A 20,232-nucleotide genomic window follows, 5' to 3' on the forward strand; every position below is an offset into this window, starting at 1 on the left:
GTGCATGCGCAGAAGCACAAGTGCACTTGTTTTCTAAGGGTGAGAGTTGTGTGTGACAGTAAAATGTGCCACAAGTTCTTCGGCCGCCTATCTTTCTGTTACGTTCTCCATTCGTGTAACCGTCGTCATATCATCGGGGTAACCAACAAATGTAATAATAAGGCCGGTTAAAGTCTGAATACCAATGTGACCTGTGACAAACATTGCCACCTAGAGGCGAAACAGCGCAATTGCAATCTTTTAAGGTGGACCGCAGAGTTGAATTGGTCTTCCATGAACCTCGCATGCCTGTTTTGGGAACGTGGGAGGAAACTCCAAACAGGTGAGGCCGGATTTGAACCCTAACCTCCTCACAACTGCTTGGCAAGCACTGGATTGAATGAAACAGGACGTTTTCCGTTGAAGTTGACCCCCGGGATTTGTTTTATTGTGAAAGTCGTTGGCGGAAGCACATCCCGTGCGACGTCGAGGGAGGGCACTCGTTTCCGGCGTGCGCACTTGATGGGCGGCCGCAGATGGCGCTTGCTGTGTGTTGACTCGTCGTCTTGCCGAACGCCAGTGAGTCGCGTCTTCCGCACGTGAAGGTCAGCTTCGGTTCGGTTATCGATGGCCTTCGGCTCGTGAATGCTTCGAAAATCACGTCCGTCCGCCCGCATTATGTGCATTAACTGTTGTTGCTCCTGCTCAAAGCAGCAGCCGCCGGTCAGCACGATAAACACTGGAAGCGCCTTCAGTCTGTCGGTAATGTCCTTAAAAAGATTGGCTCATCATTTCATAGCAAAAATTATGAACGCTACCAATTACAGACATCGCTAAGTCACAATGGGGGGGAAATGAAAGGAGGAAACTTGTTAGTGGGCTTAAGAACGAGTGAAGACATTTTATGAATGGACTTTAGTTCATGACCTTGTTACACAAGATCATTTCAAAGCTTTTCTAACATCATTTTACACTCAACCGATTTCTTGCGAAAGAAAATATATGTCATCAACGTGCACGTGACGACTGCGCTCACGGCAATCCGACGTACACGTGTCACGTGATCCAAGATGCACACGTGTACTTACTTTGGGAGCGATCGTCGTTGAGCTCAGTTATTTCTTGTCTTCACTCAACGAGCAAATTGCGCAGTTCGAGTTTTTCGAACCGGGCGACACGCGGTGATAAACTCGTCGCCAGTGTTCGTGTGCACGTTGTGAGGACCCCATTTGTGCGGCAAAGCATGTTGTTGTCGTCGTGTGCCATTGGCGAGGTCATGTGCGCACTTTAGGCAAGACGAACAAAGTCCCTCAGGACACGTGAGCGCGTGGACAGAACAATCCGAGATCTGTGTCATGTAACATTTGATGAGGCTTCGATCTGGAACACGGGCCTGTATAAATTGTCAACCTTGAGGTTGGAACGACATCAAAGAATTCAGAAATGTTATGAATGCGTTTATTGCCCAGAACAGGTTCCAGACGCGCCCGCAGGAAGTAAACAATCTGCCACATAGAGTGAACATGAAACACATTTTTTAATCGTTGTTGTACCCCTCACACGCACGCACACTACATGCATTTCAACTTATGAAAACATGCTTTCAAGTTTCCCTTTCTATTTTTCGTCCAAACGATATATGACCAGTACTTTTGAAAGTATTCCTTTGCAGCTGTTCTCACTCTCTCGACAGCAGCGTTCCCCAAGAGGCCGAGCGTTCTTCGTTCGAGCGGTTTATTTTTTTGAAGTTTCCCGCAAAACTGAGACATAAGAGAATTAAACATCGACTCTAACCAAACTCGCCTGGGTTACTAGCATAGCACGCGTAACACAATAGACGGACGGGCGAATGGAAATTCGATGTTACAGTCATTGAAAACCTTCAAACCTACAACAAAAATGTTTCACCGAACAGTACAGTACAAAAGGACTTTACAGGCATATGGTCTCTCTGCTCTGTGGGCCTCGTAGGGGACCTTCTCTGCCTTTTCTTTTGTGCTGTTAATTATGCCTTCCAGTTGGGCTCAGTGTCGCCAAGCATGTTGCGGCACAAGGTGGTACGACACTTAAGGTGCACAACTCTAAATTCCGACTTGTGATATAGCGGGAGCGCTGTCGTGCGAGACGGTAACTAACACAATTCCCATTCCGCGTGCGTCCGCAGCGGCGTGATGTAAAGCGATGCTGTGCCCGCCGAGATGGCTCCGGTGCCGCTGCGTTACTTCTGCTGCGGCTGCGTGGTGACGTCGGCCGCGTGGACCGCGCTCCTCTTCCTCTACTTCTCATCGACGGCCGAGCCGGGCCTCGGCAGGACCCCCGTCGGGCCGCGTCGCCGGCACGTCGGCGAGGAGCCGGCCCGGCGAGGGGCCGACGACGCGAGGGCCGCCGTCGGGCTCTCGCCGGAAATGGGTGAGGGGGTACGGGCGGGGCTTGCCGCCGCACATGTGATATAACCTGGCCTTTTGATTGGCCGTACACGTGTGGCATCGTAGACCGTACACTGCACGACGACACTTAATTGTGATCGGCCGTTCGGAATCGCCGCCAAACTAGTTGCGGATTGTCTGCAAGTCCTCCAAAGTGTTTCCAGAGCCACGCACGCCATTCGCCATTTGGTGACCGGGCTGCACGGAGAGACTGGAAAAAAACAAACATTGTTTTTAGTGGAGCGGGACACGGGAAAGCCCCACCCCAATCGAAGATTTGGTTCCGATCGGGACGCTCCCTTGGGCCAGCCCCACGCCGCCGTGCCATCGTGAAACTTTGTCGCCACCGAACAAAGTTTGTATGAAAGAGTCCATGGCGGAAGAAAGGTTGGGGACTACTGGTCTAAGCGGCGTGCGTGTGCGTGTGCGTGTGCGCGCGCAGGTATGATCTTCAACGAGGCCGACCAGGAAGTGCGAGACGCTGGCTACCATCAACACGCCTTCAACGTGCTCATCTCGCGCCGCATCGGTCCTCACCGCCAGCTGCCCGACACCAGAGACCAGAGGTGAGACGCCTGTTCTCCTCACCCGGCCGGGGCACCGGACTGAGGATTGATCCCGTCTGCAGGTGCGGTGACGAGGCCTACCCTGACCGTTTGCCATCCGCCAGCGTGATCATCTGCTTCTTCAACGAGGCCATCTCCGCTCTCACCAGGACCGTCCACAGCGTGTTGGACCGGACCCCCGCCCGCTTCCTCCACGAGATCATCCTGGTGGATGACCACAGCGAGCTTGGTAAGATGTGAGAGATGTGGCCCGAGTAAGGAAGGAATGAAGTTCGCATCTTTTTGATAGCACTTCAAAGATAACAATCACGGCGCTTTACATTGTAGTGAGAAGTGACAAAGGCTTTAAAGAAGAGAAAAAGGAGAAACATCTTAAATTGCCAAAAACAAATGAATCAAAAACAATACAAACAATATCGGGTCCGAGGTCAGGACCAAATGCAGTACGGCGTACGACTGTCTCGTGGTAAACCCAAAGAATGGCCAAGGGGGTTCATCTAAGATTTAAGACTTCAGCTATTCAGTTTCTTCTTTCTCTAGGTAACATTCAAAGATCAAAATGTGAACCACATAACGATGAACCTAAATACAATTACATGGAAGAAAGTAAAGAACATTTAGATTCAGCCTGTCATGGAAGTTGTCTTGAGATTCAGAATTGAAGTTTCCCTGCTTTGTGTCCTGAATCTCCTCTCCAAAGGTCACGGGGAACTAGTTTGTCCCTCGGATGTCTTGGCCTAATTCTATTAGGTTTGCTAATAAACATTTTTGACATGGAAGCGTTTACCTAAGATGATGATGAACCAGATGTTGACCTCCTAAGGTATTTATGTGCCATCTGACATTGAATTTGAATTTAATGTTTTCTACGTTTTTGGCCTGTGGGACTCCTGAGGCAGCTGATGGGTACCGACTGGCCAAGCGGAATTCAGCTTTGGTGGTCGCTGAAGCAAAACTCTGGTATGAGGCCATGAAGAAAGACTTCCGGACGGCTTCGAGGAAATTCTGGTCCACCGTCCGGCGTCTCAGGAGAGGAAAGCAGTGAACCACCGACACTTTATATTGCGGGGATGGGGTGCTTCTGACCTCGACTCGGGACGTTGGGAGTCGGTGGGGAGAATACTTCGAAGACCTCCTCAATTCCACCAAGGCGCCTTCCCATGAGGAAGCAGAGTCTGGAGTCTCTGAGTAGGGCTCTCCTATCTGTGGGGTAGAGGTCACCGAGGTGGTTAAAAAGCTCCTCGGTGGCAAGGTGGATGAGATTCGCCCGGAGTTGCTAAAGAGTCCGGATGTCGCGGGGCTGTCCTGGTTGACGCCCCTCTGCAACATCGTGTGGACATCGGGGACAGTGCCTCTGGATTGGCAGACTGGGGTGGTGGTGCCCCTTTTTAAGGGTGTGTTCCGACTACAGGGGGATCACACCCCTCGGCCTCCCTGGCAAGGTCTATTCAGGGGTGCTGGAGAGGAGGGTCCGTCGGGAAGTCCAATCTCAGATTCAGGAGGAGCAGTGTGGTTTTCGTACTGGCCGTGGAACAGTGGAGGGTGCGCGGGAGTTCGCCCAACCAGTCTACATGTGTTTTATGGACTTGGAGAAGGCGTTCAACCGTGTCCCTCGGGGAGTCTTGCTTCGGGAGTACGGTTTACCGAATCCCCTGATACGGGCTGTTCGGTCCCTGTACGACCGGAGTCAGAGTTTTGGTCCGCATATCCGGCAGCAAGTCGGAACTCGTTCACGGTGAGGGTTGGACACCGCCAAGGCTGCCCTTTGTCACCGATTCTGTTCATAACTTTTATGGACAGAATTTCTAGGCGTAGAGGGGGTCCGGTTTGGTGGCCTCAGTATTGCATCTCTGCTTCTTGCAGATGATGTGGTTGTGTTGACTTCATCAAACCGTGATCTCCAACGTTCACTGGAGCAAATCTGAGACCGCGGTCCTCAGTCGGAAAAGGGTGGCGTGCCTTCTCTAGGTCGAGGATGAGATCCTGCCCCAAGTGGAGGAGTTAAAGAATCTCGGGGTCTTGTTCACGAGTGAGGGAAGAATGGAACAGGAGATCGACAGGCTGGATCGGTGCAGCTCTGCAGTGATGCGGACTTTGTATCGGTCCGTTGTGGTAAAGAAGGAGCTAAGCCGAAAGGCGAAGTTCTCGATTTACCGGTCGATCTGCGTTCCTACCCTCACCTATGGTCACGAGCTGTGAGTTTCTTCCTTCGAGAGAGGGTGAGTAGCTCGGTCATCCGGGAGGATCTCAGAGTAGACTCACTGCTCCTCCACATCGAGAGCAGCCAGATGAGGTGGCTGGGGCATCTGATTCGGATGCCTCCCTGGTGAGGTGTTCCGGACACGTCCCACCGGGAGGAGACCCCGGGGGACAACCCAGGACACGCTGGAGAGACTGTGTCTTTCGGCTGGCCTGGGAACGCCTCGGGATCCCCCCCCCCCCCCCCCCGGAAGAGCTGGATGAAGTGGCTGGGGAGAGGGTAGTCTGGGGGTCCCCGCTAAGGCTACTGCCCCCGCGACCCGACCTCGGGTAAGCGGTAGAAAATGGATGGATGGATGGATGGATGGATGTTTTCCACAGAAATGTGTATTTATTTTTTTAGGGGGGTGATTCTTTTTTTCAAATGTTTTGATGGTAAAAGATACAGTCTGTGTCAGAAATTCAAACTCAGATGGCACAGCTATTCTTCCAAATAGTTCATAGAGATAGTTGAGTGGAAAGCGAGACGACCCCTTGTCTTAATTGGAGCGTTTTAGGCACAACAGGCAGATTGTTACTGGAGGACCTATGAGACCAACATGAGCTGCTGGTCTTCATGGATCACAACGAATCGACTTCAGGGCTCTAACACTAAATTTGCTCGTCCGTACAGTCGAGCTGAAGGAAGGCCTGGACAGATACGTCCGAGAACAGCTGCCCCGGAACGTGAAGGTAGTCCGGAACCAGAGGAGGGAAGGCCTCATCCGAGGGCGCATGATAGGAGCCGACCACGCCACCGGTGAGACGCCACGCCTTCGATGACCTTCGACGTCCTCGCACTTCCTTCAACTTGTGTGTGTGTGTGTGTGTGTGTGTGTGCGCGCCAGGTGAGGTTCTGGTTTTTCTGGACAGTCACTGCGAGGTAAACCAGGTGTGGTTGCAGCCCCTGTTGGCGGCCATCCGGGCAGAGCGCCACACGGTGGTCTGTCCCGTCATCGACATCATTTCTGCCGACACGCTGGCCTACTCGCCGTCCCCGGTGGTCCGTGGCGGCTTCAACTGGGGGCTGCACTTCAAGTGGGACCCAGTGCCCGCCGCCCAAGTGGCCGGGCCTCGGGGCGCCATCGCCCCCATCAGGTAAGGAGCGTGCCGTTGCGTGATCGGCCGTCGCCATCTGACCGGCCCCTCCCCCAGGTCTCCCACCATGGCAGGCGGTCTGTTTGCCATGGACAGGAAGTACTTTGGCGAGCTGGGCCAATATGACGCTGGCATGGACATCTGGGGCGGCGAGAACCTGGAGATCTCCTTCAGGGTGAGGCCCGGCTTGCTTGTGTCGTCACGTCTCGTCAACCGTCGTTTCCCAATCCAACGCGCGAGCGTTAGAAAAATGTCACGACACATCGACCGACACACATCCTGAAATAATGATCATCTCGTCTCAATTTTGTATGCTATTGCTTATTCTGTCAATGGCAACGTGAAGTGAACCTTCAGCCATTTAGTGGAAGAGCATTGAATTGTTCCGCCTACCCGCTGCAAATATAGCTGATGTAAACGTGCGTATGTGGATGTGTGCGCACATCAGATTTGGATGTGTGGTGGGCAGCTGCTGATCATCCCGTGTTCCCGCGTCGGTCACATCTTCCGGAAAAGGCGACCTTATGGCTCCCCGGGCGGCCATGACACGATGGCCCGCAATTCCCTGCGCCTTGCTCACGTCTGGATGGACGACTACAAGGTACACACACGCGCACGCGCGATTGTTTCCATCCTGGGTAAGTTGCCATAACAACTGGATACCTAGGTGAGTGTTGGCATATCAATGTGTGTTGACGCAACAACGGGACACCTCGGGTTCATCTCATTTCTATATTTGCAACTTCCTAGGTCCAAGCTCCTCTGTTTACATGCTAGCTCCTTCCACCATAAATTCCATGGAGGAGCGAGGATATTGACAGAAGAGCAAGGCGGGAGGAGGTCGGAATGTTTGAGGGAAATAAGACAAGCGTTCTTCGTGACGTCCGTTCATGGAGACGTCTACTAGCGATGACGTCAAATGTCTACTTTATGCTTTATATTTCAAGTGGGATAAATGAAATTCAAATGTAATCAACATTGTCAGCCTTTACAACTTCGCAGATCCGAAGACGATCATGATTGGTCTAGCCCCGCCCCTGCACACCGCGTATTTGGAGTGACTCGTAGCTATTTATAGTGTTGATCGGTTGCTTCTGTATTACGTTCAATGCAAAAACGGTGAAACCAACAGAATGGTTTTATTTTCTTTGTGTGGCCAGATGCCAGATTTGACCAAAGGACAGGGTACTGTACAAACAGAAATAGGCTGGTTAGGCGTTCGTAGTAACCATGAGCCAGTGTCATGAAGTCATTTGGACATCAAATACTGCCCCAAATATAACCTACTCAGCAAAATCTAAATATTGAAACTGACATGATCGATGAATGATGAAAACAGATGAACGATTTCATTTGAAGCTCCGCTCCGATAACAATCCAGCTGCTGCAGGCCCATTTTCATACGTCTCCATCGAGGAGCTATGAGACGTCCACTGAGGAAACTTCCGACGTCCCTCGTTTAAGCGAGCCCATGGAAGCTCCTCGATGCTCGATCCTCGCTCTTCGATGTGCGTTTAAGACAATTGAGATAATCCTTCATATGGCGATGTGAGAACAACGTCCGGGTCACTTTCAATGTTTGAGGAACTAGGAATTTTGCGATGGAGATTTGAGACGAGGCTCTAGGTAAGTGTTGCTATAACGACCAGGCAGCTGGGTGAGTGTTGCTATGACGACCAGGCAGCTGGGTGAGTGTTGCTATGACAAATAGTCACCTGGGTATGCAGCCTTGTGGATCTTAAGGCTGAAACAGAACGGTTACTTGTCTGCGAAACAAAAAAAAGAGATGACTCCATGCAATGAATATTGTAAAAAAAAAAAAAAAATGTTGCCTTGCAGGAGAACTTCCTATCCTTGCGCCCCGACCTGCGTGAGCGCGGCTTCGGCGACGTTAGCGAGCGTCTGGCACTGAGGAAACGTCTGCAATGTCGCTCGTTCCACTGGTACCTGGACAATGTGTACCCCGAAATCAACAACAAGCTGCAGGCACCACCGTTGCTTAGCAACAAGAAGGCTGCACGACCCCGTGTGCTACGCAGAGGACGGGTAACCTTTGAGCTCTGTCCCAGCTGGCTTCCTGTTCTTGGCCTGCAAAATAAAAGCCACTTCCTGTTTCAGCTGCAGAATGTGGCCAGCGAACGATGTTTGGTGGCACAGACACGAGTCAGCCAGAAGGGTGGTGCAGTCGTGCTGAGACCCTGTGACCACAGCGACCCCGAACAGGTGACCTCCAACCCGTGTCTTGTTGACATGAAAATGTTATGTTATTGCTATGAAAAGTGATGTCATTGTGGTGTGTGTGTATGTATGTATGAATGTGCATGTGTGTATAGGAGTGGACCTATGACGACGAAGGTCAGCTGATCCTGTCTAGCCTGCTGTGTCTGGACGTGTCAGAGGTCAGGACCTCTGATCCGCCCAGACTCATGAAGTGTCACGGGTCAGGGGGGTCACAGCAGTGGAGCCTGGGGGTGAGACATGCACACACACACACACGCACGCGCGTGCACACACACATCCATAAGTAGATCTTTTTTCTGTGTGTTCACCGTTCCTGTGGTGTTCCTCAAGGGTCATTCTTGGGGCCCATGTTTTTGTATGCTCTACATGCTTCTTTGAGATGTCTTCAGCAAACCTGAAGGCATCTTGTAGCACTTGTATGCAGATGACGTCCAGATTGCTCTTTGTGATATACAAATGAGATAATTCCACCTTGTGATTTCTTGACTGCAATTCAGATCTTGATGGTTTACAACTGGCAGAAAACATTTTGTATTTAAGTATTTGTTTTACTTTGTCTGCTGTCGATTAAAAACTGAAGCTTTTACTCGATTTGACTTGCATTTAAAGTAAGAGCTTCCTCTTTTGTAGACACTTTAAAAAATAAAAAAATAAAAAAGTTAGACATCTGTTGAGGCAGACATTCCACCAAGACTTGATTGGATTGGATTAGTTTTGTCTTGTTTTAATTGGATGGATGTGATTTTGTATTTAAACATGTGAAACACTATGGGAGTTCTCTGTGAGCAGTACGAAATAAGAAAATTCATTTACTTAGTGACTTGGTTGGGTATCACTGATGTAAATGTGTGTGTGTGTGTGCGTGTTCCTGCAGAAGTCTGCGCGTGTGTACCAGGTGTCTGTTGGTCAGTGCCTGTCCGCCGTGCAGCAGCTGGGAGTCAAAGGTCACGTTACCATGGCGATATGCGACGCCTCGCAGCCGCAACAATGGCAGATGGAGGATGGCGGAGCTTGACATGGTCATGTGACAATCCACTCATTTTTAAGATGATTTTATATATATTTTTTTATTTGCTTTATCTTTCATAATAATGACATTTGACCCTGGCATGGAAGGATTCTTGTAAATATATTAAGTTTATTCCTCACCCGTGATTGGCTCAAATCTGGTGTGAGGTCCTGCAGACCTGACAGGACTAAACACACACACACACACACACACACACACATGCACACACGCAGAGGTGTCAATCACGCAATGTTTTGTCAAATGAAACACATCAATAAAGTTTGTCTGGATTCTTTGAATGTGAATTGATGTACAACTGAGCAACCATGTGTGTGTGTTTTTAGTCCTGCGCGTGCAGTAACCATGACAACATTCATTATACTTACCACATGAAGACCTGGCGTCTGCTGTCCGGGGTCATCTCATCTTCACTTCCCGCTTTGTGTGTGTGTTGATGTGCCATTGGCGTGTGTTTCAGACGCCTATAGTGGATCAATTTGCTGTACATCTGTGTGTGTGGTGGAAAGAGGAAGATAGAAGTAAAATATATTTTTTAACTTTCTGTCCCAGCCGATATTTGTGAAACATTCTAGAATATTTCTGCACTGACTAGCTTAGCACAGTTATGATGTCATTGTGATGTTATTGTGCTGCAAAGGAAAAACTATTGATTAGATTCTCTGCTGTCCGACTAAACCAATTAAATTGAGTGTGTGTGGGGGGGGCTGAAGAGGGCGGGGCTAGCGAGCAGCTTGCCTCGCGAGCGCAGTGCATCATCAACACAAAAAGAAGACATGGTGACATGGATGCTTCATGATTTTTTCTTTTGAAATGTTTTCATAAAACAAAACAAGACAAAGATGACCTTTGACCTGCTGAGGCCGTGGGTCCTGGGTGCGGTCATGGCGGTCATGGCGGTCCGCGGCGGAAGAGTGCTCAGTGGTGAGTTGGACCACGAAAATGTTTGTCTTTTCACGTCCTCTTAAAACATGTATGCTTATGATTCATACATCTTTGTGTGTGCGTGAGATCCATACATTTAGGATTCATACATCTACCGTATGTACCAGTCATAGCTGTATGGATCACACACACACACACACACACTAAAAGAAGCTGTTGAGTGTGTTGAACAGCAAAGTGATGACCATGCAGAAGTCACTGCAGTGAATCACTTAATGTGTGTGAGAAAGTGTGAGTGTGTGGTCCTACATGCATGCACAAATGTGCGTGTTGTGTGTTGTGCAATGATGATGTCATTCATGTTGTTGACATCATCACAGCACCTTTTGGGGAACGCATCAGTGATGTCATTTGGCAATCAAGCCCGAGTGAACGGGGTCACGTGCATGCGCCTGCGTCCACAGGTCAGACGGTGTGTTTGGGCGGAGCTTGGCGGGCGTGCTACAAGATGGCGTACTTCCACGACATGTCCAGCCGCGTCGACTTCAGGGAGGCGGAGCTTGCGTGTCACATGGACGGCGGCGCGCTCGTTAGCATTCGCACGCCACAAGAACAACAACACATACAGAGGCTACTAGAGGTCACAGCTTCATCATCATCATCATCATCATAGCTTCATCGTCGTCACGAAAATCATCACAATCGGCATCATTTTTCCTAGTTGAACCCGAAATGCACTAACTAGCATCGACGGCAACTCTTCTTCCCTTCCACCGTTGGGCCAAACCTTTCAATCATCTTCATCATCGTCATCTTGTTGTTGCTGTTCAGGAGTTGCGTTCAGGCTCGGGAATATCAGACGGAGATTTCTGGATCGGTTTGACCCGCGTGGACCAAGAGGAGGGGAATCCTCCTGACGGCGTCACTTCCTGTCCACAGCGATACAGGTGGACCGACGGCAGCGCGGCGTCCTTCAGGTCACAGGCCGCGTGCGTGCGTGCGTGCGTGCGCGCGATGACGACGAAGACAGGAAGTGCTATTTGTCCACAGGAAGTGGTACTTGGACGAGCCGTCGTGCGGCGCCGAGTCGTGCGTGGTGATGTACCACCAGCCGGGTGCAGTTCCGGGAGTGGGCGGGGCTTACCTCTACCAATGGAACGACGACCGATGCGCCATGAAACATAATTTCATCTGCAAATATCAGCCCGGTGAGAACATTTTCATTCTGTCATCATCATCCTCCTCCTCGGCGCTTCACAGGTTTTTTTCGTTTTCTTTAGCAGGGCGCCACCCGGAGGAGGAGCTTGGCACCACGGCCGGTGGTGGGCGGGGCACAGGTTGGGCATCGACAAAAACACGTGACTATGCCTGCACATACTCTTCCTCATCTTTCTCCTCCATATTCACGTTTTCGTTCGTTTGTGAAGAGGCCTCACTGGATGGGGGGCGTCAGGTCACCTTAACTGGGGCTTCAGGTACACACACGCACACGCGCCTTCAATCAGGAGGGTTTCCATGGTAACCGAGGAGGACTAAATCCTGGCTGGCATCAGGAGATGAAAAGAACTTTGTGCTTGTGTTTTTGTGTGTGTAAATGCGTGTGCGAGTAGGCACGTTGCTGATGTACGTGATCCTTCCCACAATCCCCGTCCTGCTGCTTATCCTGCTGGCCGCCGGAACTTGCTGCTTCCACGTGCTCAGCGGAAGGTCCCGAATATTTTTTTGTAAAATTGTGTGTGCAGTGTTGGTTGCTCGGACTAAATACCGAGCAGAGGGTCTGACTACTTCTGGCTGTGTGATAGTTCAGTTTTTCTTTTTTTACAAAATCTGCAAACATTTCAATAATTCCTTTTTTTTCTGCTTTGTGTACATTAAGGAAAAACATTTAAGTGGGTCCGAATACTTCGCGTACCCACTGTACAATGCCAGTTTTGACGAATATCGGTGATGCCAGTAACGTTAGTAACACTTTACACCAAAATGGTCACCATTCGAGTTTCGTAACGTTACGAGTTATAGTACGCTGAGAAATTGAAATACTTAGCACTCTAATTACATTTTCAACTTGCAATTGTAACCAACTACATTTCCAAAGTCATCTTCCCAACACTGTGTGTGTGTGTGTGTGTGTTCTGTAACATGATGACATCATCACTGTGGCTCCTCCCACAGCCCAGCAGCGAGGCAGGCCAACCTTTGGATTTCCAAGACCCCCAAAGGTGACATCACGGAGCCGTGACGCCATCCGTCGGTCAATGAAGGGGGCGGAGTCAGGAGTGTCACGCGACATTTATTTCATCTCCACGATCGCTAAATCATGACATCACACCCAAAAAATAAAAGTTCAACGTTTGTCACTCATCGATTACTGATATGTTTCAGCTTCATCTGCTTCAGTGTTTTGAACAATTTTGTGCATCTTTGGACAAATTAACGGCAATTTGTCTCAGGAGCGGACCCAAAGATGCCTCGCGACAGATTAGACGTAATTCAAACCAATTTAGGATCCCATCTAGTGACATTCGTGGTGAGTCGTCAAAAGATTGGAACCCTGGCTTGGAGTGCCATGTTCTTCCAAAACCACGCTAGCGCCTTTGTTTTGCAAACATTACGATTAGCCAGGTTTGTCTATATGTGCCCCGCGATTGGTTGGCCGCCAGTCCGGGGTGTGCCCCGCCCCTCAGCTCAGCCGCGCCCCCGACGAGGGGAAGGCCTACAGAAAACGGTCGGTGGTCTCGCAAAGCCTTCAGCCGATCCCCCAAATGATTATTTACGGATCGTCTCCGGGCGTAGCAACGACCTCTTCCCGTTTGAAGCCGAGGTCCCCGTCGAGGTCGTGGAACAGCGGCGGCGGCTCGCGGTCTTCCGGCGTCCGGTCGACGCCGTGCACGCGCTTGCTGTGCTGTCGCAGGTTACCGAGGCGATTGAAGCGCGCGGCGCACAGGTCGCAGGCGAACGGCCGCTCGCCCGTGTGGATGATGACGTGGCGCGCCAGCTGGGAGCGGCACTTCTTGTCCTTGCCGCAAATGTGACACACGAAGGTCTGCGGCAGGCGGGCGCCGTCGCGGTGGACCACGCGCCGGTGTCTCTTAAGGTGGCCGAGGCGGCGGAAACGGCGCGGGCAGAAGTCGCAGGCGTGCGGCCGCTCGTCGCTGTGAACGGCCGCGTGATTGTTCAACAGCGACTGGAACTTGAACTCTTTGCCGCACGTGGCGCACGGGAAGGCCTTGGGGGCCCGCGGGCTAGCGGAGCGCGACGCCCTGCCGCCCTCCTTGAGGTGAACGCGCGCGTGATGCTGCCTGAGGCAGGCGACGCGCACGAAGCGGCGCAGGCACAGGCCGCAGCGGAAGGGCTTGTCGCCCGAGTGCACGCGCGAGTGGGCGGCGAGGAGCGCCTCCGTCTTCAGACGCTTGCCGCACACGTCGCACGGGAGCGAGCCGCCGGCGGCGGCGGCGTGGGCGCCGTCAGCGTGCAGCAGGAGCTTATGGCGCTCCAGTTGGTAGCGGCGGCAGAACTTGCGTCCGCAGACGTCGCAGAGGTGCGGCCGCTCGTCCGTGTGCGTCTGGAGGTGCGCTACCAGCTGGGAGCGGAACTTCAACTCTTTGCCGCAGAAGTGACACAACAAGGAGCCCGAGCGGCGCCGAGCCCCCCCGCCGCCGCCGCCGCCGTCCTCGTGCACCGTGGTCTTGTGGTGCTCCAGGTCGTTGGTGCGCATATAGGCCTTAGGGCAAAGGTCGCAGCGGTGGGGTTTGACCCCCAGGTGGATGACCTCGTGCGTCTTGAGCGCCGACCTGCACCTGAAGGTTTTCCCGCAGACGTCGCAGAGCCACGTCTGGGCCGGGCGCCGCCGCTCGCGCCGGGCCACGCCCCCCGGGTGGAGGTGACTGAGGTGATGGTGAAGGTTGTCACGGCGGTTGAAGCGAAGGTCGCACAGAGGGCACGCGAAGGGTTTCTGGCCCGTGTGGATGAAGGAGTGGCGGGCCAGACTCGACTTGTTCTTCATCACCTGACCGCAGACGTCGCACACGAGGTTCTCCGCCTCGGACTTCACCGCATCTGATGACAGAGCAGAACGCACACGTGGGGCTGCGGACGACGGCGACGCGGCTACACTCATTAGCTGACTGACGTTTGTAGGAACGTAGCGATTTCCAACAAGTTGTCGTCTCTCCGTCCATCGTAAGAACTCTGACGCGCAAAACGGACGAGTCGAAAGTCGGTTTACGGAGCGGAAATCTTGCGATGGAGAGATAAAGGCTCGCTACGCTGATGTCGCCTCCGTCTGGGACCTTGCGCTCCAAACGGGTATCCGGTGCCGCTCGCCAGTCTCTCCGAGAGTGCGTAAACAAGCAAGGAAATAGTACAGCAAGCGCACCGAAGGAGAGTCGCGTGCCGCTACGGCGGGATCACGAGTCCCGCTCGACTTGATCGGCTGCTGCGTCGCTGCGAGGGCATGACCCGGACGACGCGTCCTGCCGGTGGGAGTCGACGACCATGCGCGCCGTCATCTTGCTAAGCGTTGGCGCTACTGTAGTCTACACAGCTTCGCCTCAATAGTTTTCGGGCTATTTTCTTTATTGAAATAATCGGGGACTACTCGGCTGTAAAAATCGTTTGCGGCAGTCCGAGTAGCGACAACAATATAGCGAGCGCTAAAAGCGTGTACTTACCAGAAAGGAAACAATAAGGTACACGCAGGAAGTTTTGATCTCAAATCACCAACCCCACATTGGATTCACTATGATCACATGAACATTGGAAACGAGAGGTCGTTCAGCAAGGAAGGACCACGCGGTGAGGAATACGGCCGTGCGCCTGACCGCCTCAAAATATTGAAACAAAAACGTCTTTTTTTGGCGAGTCGTCGTGTGTTCAAAATACACGCTGCGTACGTTTTTCCCACTCGTGTTTGAGAGAGGCTGCGCTAGCGGACGGCTGGATGGATCTTTCCCCTGGTATGTATTTTGCTCGAGCAGTTGGTCACCACCGGCGATTTTCTTCACTCCGCGGCCTTGTTGTTTGGCCACGTTAGGGTTCGGGCTGCTTTTTGAGACCCGCAAGACGAGGAGCCGTTTGCTGCTCGTTGGAAATTTGCCATCTCGAAAGCCGAACCGCTCGACGGACGCTAACTTCTGGGCCGACCAAAAGCTGCCCGGCAATCAGAAGTTCCGCCGATAACTGAAGCGTGCGATTACTTGTGTCAGCCAATCACCAACCGGGTTACGTACACGTCGAGCGCCACGCGATACCCACTCGCTCGCATTTAACCTTTTATGCGGAACGCACGGCAAGTGCCCGTAACAAAATCTGAACGTTTGGCATCTCTGAGCACAACACCGCCGGGCGAAATAACGCCGCCCGGTGGACTACACGCCAACGACTCGACTCGTCGACCGCGCGTACGTACCCTACCGGACGTCCGCCGCCACTACCGCGATTTGATTGATTACATTTGCATGAATGAAAAAACTGTGGTCGATTTCACCTAGCGTTCAGACCGGGCGCGGTCTGAACGCTAACCCGCAATCGACCAGCGAGGATACTCGAGAAAGTACGGCGCAAGTAAAACAGACTCTTCACCTCCCTCCGGCGATGTCGGCACAGGCTCCTCCCGCTCCGTCGCGGCGGGCGGCCGCCGATCCGACTCCGCCCCTCCGGTCGGAGGCTCGGGCGACGCCGTCGTCCGCAGGTCTTCTCGCCACCTGGGAGGACGTCGTACCCTCTGCGGCCGCGTAACGGACAGCGGCGACGAGGCGGCCGCCTGCGTTTTAACGGCGTTTCTCAACGTTTCGCTTCTGCCTCGCGGCGGCGGACGCCGAGCCGAGACGGCGGACGAACCTTGGAGGGAGGAAGCGGGCACAAGTCAAGCGGCACGCTCCGTGACATCGGAGGAAGCTTTACGGCACGCGTACGAGGAAGTCTCAAATCTTAACCTTCAACCGGAGTAAAGCCATGCGACTGAAGCCCCGCCTACCCGCCCGCCGTCACCTGTGTGTCTCCAGCACAACCGCCGAGTCAGCAGGTCCGCCTGTACGGCGACGTCTCGACTCTCGGCGACGTCGCTCTGACAGCCGACCTCGCTGGTCCCGCCCGCCGGCGCCTCCCACTGGCAGCCCACTTCGCGCCACCTCACCACCAAGACGTGCAGCTCGTCTCCTCCTGCGGGGGCCGCCGCCGCCGCCGTCGCCGCCATCGCGCCGCCTCAATGTGAAACAACACAAACGCATTACGAGGTCACAGTGAGCGCTGACCTTTTCACTTCATTGTTCACAACTTCAACTGTTGCCATTTTGATCCAGCCCGGAATAAAAAAAAAAAACTAAATCAAAAAGGGATTGGGGGGGGGGGGGGGGGGGCAGGTGCGGAGGCAGCAACCTTGCACCACCACAAGCATATATCATAACATATTCATTAGGCTTTACACGAGTTTAAAAAAACAATAACCGATCACAAGATGGAGGAATGTGTCTATTTAGATGACCTGTTTGTTTACTGTACATACTTAATTGCTCCAAAAATGATATTTCCCAGAAATAATCTATCTTTGTTCCTCAATTTATGCCAGTGAGGCAAAGCGACAGACAGAACCAATGAATGGTCTTCTATTAGAAGATGGCAGGAAGTCAACGCAGCCATGAATGTCTCCACTTTTTGGGACAGTGTGTGTGTGTTTGTCGCTGTGCCGTGGGCGGCACGGTGGACGACCGGTTAGAGCGTCAGCCTCACGGTTCTGAGGACCGGGGTTCGAATCCCCGGCCCCTCCTGTGCGGCGTTCGCACGATCTCCCCGCGCCTGCGTGGCTTTTCTCCGGGCACTCCGCTTTCCTCCCGCATCCCACAAACATGCAAGGTAGGTTCATTGAAAACTCTCAATTGCCCGTAGGTGCGAGTGTGAGTGCGAACGGTCGTTTGTTTGTATGTGCCCTGCGACTGGCTGGCAACCGGTTCAGGGCGAACCCCGCCTCCTGCCCGATGATAGTTGGGATGCTCCAGCACGCCCCCGCGACCCGCGTGAGGAGAAGCGGTTCAGAAAATGGATGGATGGTTAGCCGTGAGATTTTCCAATTGTAAAATAGGTTCCTTGGCTCCGTAAGGTCGGAAATCGCCGCTTTAGTCACATCGTGGATTCTAATCGGTCAGGTCAAACCGACACGACAACGTGACCGAAATCGTGGCTGCTGACTTACTGTAATTCAATGACTTTATTTTGAATTGAATGAGCACGATTCGAGAGAACGGCGGCGTGTTTACGTCCAACCGTTCGTGCTAGCAGTAGCTTGCTAGGCTACATAACGTTTTGTCGCCCGCCCGCGAGCCGTATCGTATTCAAAGTACGTGAAACATACGTCGAGCGAGCCTTCAACGAACGTCCTCTCCTGTCCCGAGCACACGTTTTCCCCCCTTTTGTCCTTATAACGCAAAGTCGACGCACGCCACTCTTGTTGTCGTCGGCACGGTAACGAGCGTATCCGGTCGCGATTGCGTTGACGGGATAAAGCCCAATGATCGTAAAAAACGGAACGCGGCGGTATCGGTCGTCTGACAGAGTGCCATCGCGAAAGAGCGAATTCGTCTCGTCGTCTGATCCGGGCGTCACGTGTTGCCTGTCTCCGACGTGTCGTCTGTTGACATGTTTTTTTATCGTTTAAATAACTTTATTGGCCGTCAGATATTGACAGGTCTGCGCCAAAAGACACGCGACAAGGCTAAAAATAAACTAGCTTTCGGATTCAAATATACCGCGCACGACGGCGTCGCGGAGTAAATGTCTTTTGCGGAGCCGATCAATGCGAATTACGACATTAAAGCCGATCGGCATAAAATGCCACTTATCGTCCGATACCGATAAGGCCGATAAAATCGGCGTGAAGTCCACTATTTCTCATAACCCTCATCGCCGATGTACAGAACTATGTTAACTTAATTTTTTAAATATTTGGATTATTCAGACTATCTTGCAAGTTATGGGGTTGCAAAACAAAGCCATTTACCCCACGGCATCGTAAACGACAGTCCGACTCCTAAATGTAAAACGGATTAATTACAACTGCAATTATTGCGCTATTTCGTAAATGAGAGCTCGTTTCCCTCTCGAAGCTTCTTTACCTCTGCGCACGTGTTCTTTTGCATCTTTGGCATCTAAAGGGGAGGGCGGGAGCTCCGATCGCTTGGTCGGCGTGCGGCCGGGAAGCGGGCGAGCAGCAAACGGGGCGATTCTGCACAGCCGAATGTCTGGGACCCCCGTTGCCGATTTCAAAGCGTTTTGTCTGTATGCTCCAAATACAATACAATACAATACAACTCAACTACTCGACTATTCACATCGACATTTATCAATCGTTTGGGGCAGCGTCAATGACTGGCAGATTTTCACGGGCGGCGCCGCGGCTCGGCCCCTGACCTCTGCCAGTTCGTTGTTCGTAGGGGTCCGCCGCATATACAATATGTCCATGCACATGATTAGGATTGCACGATTGCGAGTGCCAAGTTTAGAAGCGCCTTCCAACTGGCCAGCAGGAGAAAGCTGGAAACATTTGACTGTTCGTGGACGTGTATCGGGTCAAGTGTCGCCTTTTCAAGTGCATTGTCCGCTCTTGGCGTTGTGAAGATCAACACCGAGAAAACAAGTCGGGATCGATTCCTGTTCGATTGGGGAATGAATGAACGCACGTGGTGACGTGACGCGACGCGACGCGTGCATGCGCGCATCGATCGGTGTCAATGAAGTCTCGCCGAGTGCTCGGAAAGTACGTCAAGTGTTGGGAGCGCGACAGAATCGTGGCGACGATAAAGTCGCTCGTCAACTTGAAGACGAATTCAACGGAGAAAAAGTCAACTTGGTGTTGGAACAAACTCGTAGCTTCGTGCTCGCGCACCGTGCGTTCCCAAGAAAATGTGTTTACCTGTCGAACAGTCTGCCGACGTGCGAGCAACAGAATGAGACTAAACTTGATGTTTCCAGATTAAAAGAGCACAGCAGCACACTTCCCTGTCGTCTTTTGCTTCTTCTTCTTCTTCTTCTTCCGGAAGTGGTTTCTCCGACGGTTACTGCTCACGTGCGCCCCCTCGTGGCTCGTCATTCAATGGATGTCCATCCATCCATCCATTTTCTGCGCCGCTTCTCCTCGCTAGGGTCGCGGGCCCTGCTGGAGCCGATCCCAGCTGTCGTCGGGCAGGAGGCGGGGCACACCCTGAACCGGTTGCCGGCCAATCGCAAGGCACATACGAACAAACAACCATTCGCACTCACATTCACACCTACGGCCGATTTAGAGTTGTCAATTAACCTACCGTGCATGTTTTTGGGATGCGGGAGGAAACCGGAGTGCCCGGAGAAAACCCGCACAGGCACGGGGAGAACATGCAAACTCCACACGGTATTGAACCACGGTCCTCAGAACTGTGAGGCAGACGCTCTAACCGGTCGCCCACCGTGCAGCCTGAAATATTATTATTATTATAATTGTTTTTTGTTTTTTTTTTAAATATGATATATATCATATAGTTCTTTATGGTTATGTTATGTTTAATGATCATGCTTTTCTGAAATGCTTGACCGTTTAATTTGAATCTAATTCAAATAAAATTAAATGTTTCACCTGGTCTTACAAATTCTAGCACAACTATGTGTTTTCTAATTTACTAAATAAAAGTAGGGCTGTGAATTTCAAAATAAGAGCATCCATCCATCCATCCATCCACTTATGCTCAGTAGGGTCGCGGGAGTGCTATCTTTGGGCAGGAGGCGGGGTACACCCTGAACTGGTTGAAAA

General features: G+C 52.1%; 3 protein-coding genes across 15 annotated transcripts; 2 read left to right on the forward strand and 1 right to left on the reverse strand.

The window, feature by feature from the left end:
* The first annotated feature begins 466 nt into the window (after positions 1–466).
* galnt11 (UDP-N-acetyl-alpha-D-galactosamine:polypeptide N-acetylgalactosaminyltransferase 11 (GalNAc-T11)) lies at positions 467–10,258 on the forward strand. 7 transcript variants are annotated; one of them, XM_061665808.1, is made up of 13 exons: positions 494–584; positions 1,951–2,050; positions 2,144–2,388; positions 2,848–2,971; positions 3,034–3,200; positions 5,844–5,969; positions 6,058–6,307; positions 6,365–6,482; positions 6,756–6,908; positions 8,147–8,353; positions 8,426–8,530; positions 8,641–8,778; positions 9,423–10,258. In XM_061665808.1, the coding sequence occupies exons 3-13, from the start codon at positions 2,178–2,180 to the stop codon at positions 9,561–9,563; spliced, it is 1,740 nt and encodes a 579-aa protein (XP_061521792.1). In that variant the 5' UTR covers positions 494–584; positions 1,951–2,050; positions 2,144–2,177; the 3' UTR covers positions 9,564–10,258. The 7 variants fall into 7 exon arrangements, with proteins under 7 accessions (XP_061521796.1, XP_061521792.1, XP_061521795.1 ...); XM_061665811.1 differs by having other exon boundaries at positions 1,951–2,033; XM_061665810.1 differs by having other exon boundaries at positions 510–558.
* A 53-nt stretch (positions 10,259–10,311) lies between these two features.
* chodl (chondrolectin) lies at positions 10,312–12,878 on the forward strand. Of its 7 annotated transcripts, none has more exons than XM_061665820.1 (6): positions 10,312–10,499; positions 10,925–11,100; positions 11,292–11,437; positions 11,511–11,668; positions 11,741–11,935; positions 12,071–12,878. In XM_061665820.1, the coding sequence occupies exons 1-6, from the start codon at positions 10,418–10,420 to the stop codon at positions 12,406–12,408; spliced, it is 1,095 nt and encodes a 364-aa protein (XP_061521804.1). In that variant the 5' UTR covers positions 10,312–10,417; the 3' UTR covers positions 12,409–12,878. The 7 variants fall into 7 exon arrangements, with proteins under 7 accessions (XP_061521804.1, XP_061521807.1, XP_061521805.1 ...); XM_061665823.1 differs by lacking the exon at positions 10,312–10,499 and having other exon boundaries at positions 10,721–11,100; positions 12,071–12,167; positions 12,633–12,878; XM_061665821.1 differs by lacking the exon at positions 10,312–10,499 and having other exon boundaries at positions 10,721–11,100; positions 11,741–11,797; positions 11,888–11,935.
* Positions 12,716–19,496, reverse strand: LOC133396241 (zinc finger protein ZFP2-like). The gene is made up of 5 exons (XM_061665816.1): positions 19,363–19,496; positions 18,566–18,726; positions 16,449–16,661; positions 16,041–16,298; positions 12,716–14,516 (listed from the first exon to the last, which is right to left on the reverse strand). The coding sequence occupies exons 3-5, from the start codon at positions 16,651–16,653 to the stop codon at positions 13,231–13,233; spliced, it is 1,749 nt and encodes a 582-aa protein (XP_061521800.1). The 5' UTR covers positions 16,654–16,661; positions 18,566–18,726; positions 19,363–19,496; the 3' UTR covers positions 12,716–13,230.
* Positions 19,497–20,232: the final 736 nt, after the last annotated feature.

Source organism: Phycodurus eques, chromosome 21 (genome assembly GCF_024500275.1).
Source record: "Phycodurus eques isolate BA_2022a chromosome 21, UOR_Pequ_1.1, whole genome shotgun sequence".
Lineage (NCBI taxonomy): Eukaryota > Metazoa > Chordata > Actinopteri > Syngnathiformes > Syngnathidae > Phycodurus > Phycodurus eques.